General features: G+C 51.1%; 1 protein-coding gene across 1 annotated transcript; it reads right to left on the bottom strand.

The window, feature by feature from the left end:
* Positions 1-1,638: 1,638 nt before the first annotated feature.
* Positions 1,639-2,122, bottom strand: UQCC4 (ubiquinol-cytochrome c reductase complex assembly factor 4). Its single transcript, XM_007453582.1, has 2 exons — positions 2,091-2,122; positions 1,639-2,014 (listed from the first exon to the last, which is right to left on the bottom strand). The coding sequence occupies exons 1-2, from the start codon at positions 2,120-2,122 to the stop codon at positions 1,639-1,641; spliced, it is 408 nt and encodes a 135-aa protein (XP_007453644.1).
* Positions 2,123-3,586: the final 1,464 nt, after the last annotated feature.

The raw sequence follows: 3,586 nt of genomic DNA, 5'->3' as shown, positions 1-3,586 counted from the left end.
GCACCTTCCTTGAAGAGAGCAAAGAGAACTGTGACAGGCTGTGAAGATTGGCATTTTTCACGCTTTTGAAGAATGTTCTTAAAAGGCTGGGGTAGTACCCAGACGTTAAAATTTTAAAAAATCCAAGGAAAAGAGGTTACCTAAGTCGATGGCCTCATATCCTCCAAGCCTCAGCAGCTTGGAAGATATGAGGCCATCGACTTACGTAACCTCTTTTCCTTGGATTTTTTAAAATACAATTTTCTGCATCTTCTGCCCAACAGTGCTCACAGCAGTTACCTCTAGGTGGTGGGATTATTACTGTTTCTGATTCTCTACCTTTTGCTTATTACACTGTTTAACTTTTCCAGATAAATCATATTGTTGTGGTCATGTGAAAATTATTTTTAATTAAATAAATTTTTTTCCTGCAGGAGCTAGTGAGAGTAAAGTCACGGTTCAGGTTTGAATGACTGTTGCTCAAATAAAATGGTTCACAACCAAATAGGTCACAACCACACCAGGTCAGAGAAAGGACATCTTAGTTCTTTGCTCCCAGTGGAACTAACGATGTAGCCTGAGCCATGATTAGGTCAATCCTTCTGAATCTTGGTCTCTTCATCTTTAAAAAAATGAATATACTTGTCTTAGCACCACCTCCCTGACAAGCATAATTTACCAAGGCGGGCCAGACCTTGGCCAAGGCCTTGTGAGAAGCCAGTACACTGCCATACAGTCAGTGGTCTTCAACCATCCAAGTGAGAGAAATTTCCAGTTAACTTTGGCACCAAAGATATGCCAAGATAAAACGTTCCACCAGAACCTTAAGTAAATAAAATCTTCCCTTTTATGCATCTTGTATTTAATCCAGAACTAAGAAAGTTTCCTACTAAGCAGTACTTGAAAACATATCATTTACATACCCCAAATATTGCCTCTAAGTTGTCCATAAAAATATTTATCAATGTTATTCCACTCAGAAAGTTGTTGCCTTGCTAAAATAAAAAACTGGAAGAGAGGTGAGAAAGTGTTCCACAATTAACGTTTAGGTTTCTTTCCTCAGTTCCTATTCTGGAAAAAACAAACAAACAAACAAAGGAACTGAAAACACTAGAAGGCTCCCTTTTAAAAATGAAATTCAAAAAAAACAAAACAAAACAAAAAAACATTGGCTTAATTCCACATTACCAAATTAATATTTATTGTTAGTCTGTTAAACTAACATCAATTTATACACATCACGGTACACTGTAAAACAAAACGTTTAACTCTTCTGCCAGTTATTCTGTCTCAGAAAGCAAATGACCTGCAAAGTGGATCACACTGGATTACAAGTGTGATTACAAGTGTGATTACCAGCATCCCTTTGGAAACGTGATAATGTTGTACAAAGACATCCCAAATCCAACAGCACACGCTGCAACCAAAACCCTTTCTATAGACCTGAAAAGTCTTTTGGACGTATTCGATGGCAACAAGTATCAGGCAAAGAGCCGGTTCCGATTTGCTGACGTTCTGCTTTGCCTTCAACGAGTCAGCTTTGCCAGGCGCGCCATCCAAGTCCTTCAGTCTAGGGACGCGCATAACCAGGACAGAAACGGTCAAACGCGACGTCAAAGCCTAAAGACTGAGGTCTGTTCCCTCGCTGCTGGCACCCCATTAAGTTCTCGCCCCATGGGCCACCGGAGTTCCAGGCTCTTCAGAACGATCGCTGGGCTCCGGTACCTCTTCTTCCAACATCCGTCCCAACCACCGGTCCGCGCTGGTCTCCTGTCTAAAGAAGCACCAGATGACCAGAACCATGAGGCACAGGCTGAAGGGCAGCACCCTCCACCAGGGCCGCTGCTGCTCACTTCCTAGGGAGTGCTTCACTGTCCAGCGGAACGGGATGGCTTTGCTGGAGGAAAACTGAAGGGGGCGGTTAAGGTCATCCTCTTCCTCACCCTCGGCCGCGGGATGGGCACGAGCCCAGCCACCGGGCGGAGGATGCAGGCTTCGGAAAGGCCAGCGCACGAGCCTCAGTACCCGGAGGGCCCTGGAAGACAGAGAACAGTGAGCGCGCCCGCCCGCCGTTCTCACCCTAGGTCCCGCCGAGACCGCGCGGACCTCACCCAGCAGCCGGCGTACAGAGCACGCAGCTCATCGCGACCCCGGCTCCGCACTCGGCGCCGCCGCGCGCAGCGTCGCGTCACTTCCGTCGCGCGAAGCCGGAAGCCGCGCGCTGTTCCTGGCCTCCGCTCACGACTACAGAACGTGGACCCACTCGCGCAACGGAAATGACTCACGTCCTCAGGCGGCCTCTTCCGTCGCAGGCCCGCCCACGGCCGGCCGCGCGGGCATGCCGGGAAATGTAGTTCGCCGCCGGCCCGAAGAGGAACTAGCGGGCAGGTTCCTAGGCTTCCGCGCCGGGCTTGAGGCCGGCCGGCGGGGACGGGATGCTGGCGTCGTCCTCCGACGAGCTCGCCTCAGCGCGGGTCTCACCGTCGGCCGGGCTCGCCTGAGATCGGGGCCCTGAGCCCACACTCCACACCCCTCCCGCCAGGCAGGCGCAGCCCCTGGACGCCTCCTCCCCGCGGCCTGGCGACGCCGTTTTGCTCTTTTCTTTGGACTTTCAGCCACGGAGTCATCTTGTCCCCTCGACTAGTGTCCGCCGCCCCATGGCCGCGGACCTTCACTCAGCCCTGGCGCTTTGCATTGCTCTGTGCTGCGCACGAATAGCCGCGTCTACACCACCCGCCCTGCGGGACACGCATTTCTGCGCACTGCTCAGCCGCAGGGCCGCCATCTCTCACCCACCGCAGCAGAGCACGCCCACGAAGCTGTCACCGGGAAGCCAGCAGGCACTCGGACAAGTCTTTCTCTCCAGGCCAGCGGAACCACCAGTGCAGAGCCTAGCGCGCCATCATCTTTGTGGATGGAGGCTGCAGCCTGCTCGGGGGGAACCTTCCCATCCACCTTAGGAGTCAGGCCGGGAGGGTCACCCTCGGGCTGTCCTGGGACTTCCTGTCTACCCGGTTCCCCAGTTGACTTCATAGGGAAGCTGCTGGAGCCTTCTGCCCTGGCTCTGCTGAGCCGTCCTGTCTGGAGACCACATAGGAGCACCCAGGCGTCATCACAGACTCTGTGGAGACATGGGGATGTGCTGGCGGGGGGATGGGTTGACGGTGACAAAATCAGGTTACGAGGCCACCTTGTGAACTGTAACGACTTAAAAAAAAAAAAAAAAAAAAAAAAAAAAAAAAAAAAAAAAAAAAAAAAAAAAAAAAAAAAAAAAAAAAAAAAAAAAAAAAAAAGCACAACGTGAGAGTTTTTCTGCCAGTTTTTGCCAGAGCACAGAGGGCCTCATTCCTGATCTCTGCCCTGAACTCCTTTAAGGGTGTGTTGAAGGTCAGTGACTGCAGTGGCAGGTGACTTCATTCTTGTAGAACCAGGTGACAAGTGACAATTTTTAGTTGGCAGCTGTAATGTGCTGCCTCCTGGTTCAGAATCTTTGCCTCTGGAGCATCTCCTGCACCTGCTTTCTGGCAGGAGAAGCACCAGCCTCGGGGACCAGTTCTTCACCCCTCAGGAAGTCTAGAGACACTTAAGCAAGGGTGGGGGGCTGGAG

This window comes from Lipotes vexillifer, unplaced genomic scaffold (assembly GCF_000442215.2).
Source record: "Lipotes vexillifer unplaced genomic scaffold, Lipotes_vexillifer_v1.1 scaffold914, whole genome shotgun sequence".
NCBI lineage: Eukaryota > Metazoa > Chordata > Mammalia > Artiodactyla > Lipotidae > Lipotes > Lipotes vexillifer.
The sequence above is the reverse complement of the archived record's forward strand: the minus strand, read 5'-3'. Positions and strand labels throughout refer to the sequence as shown.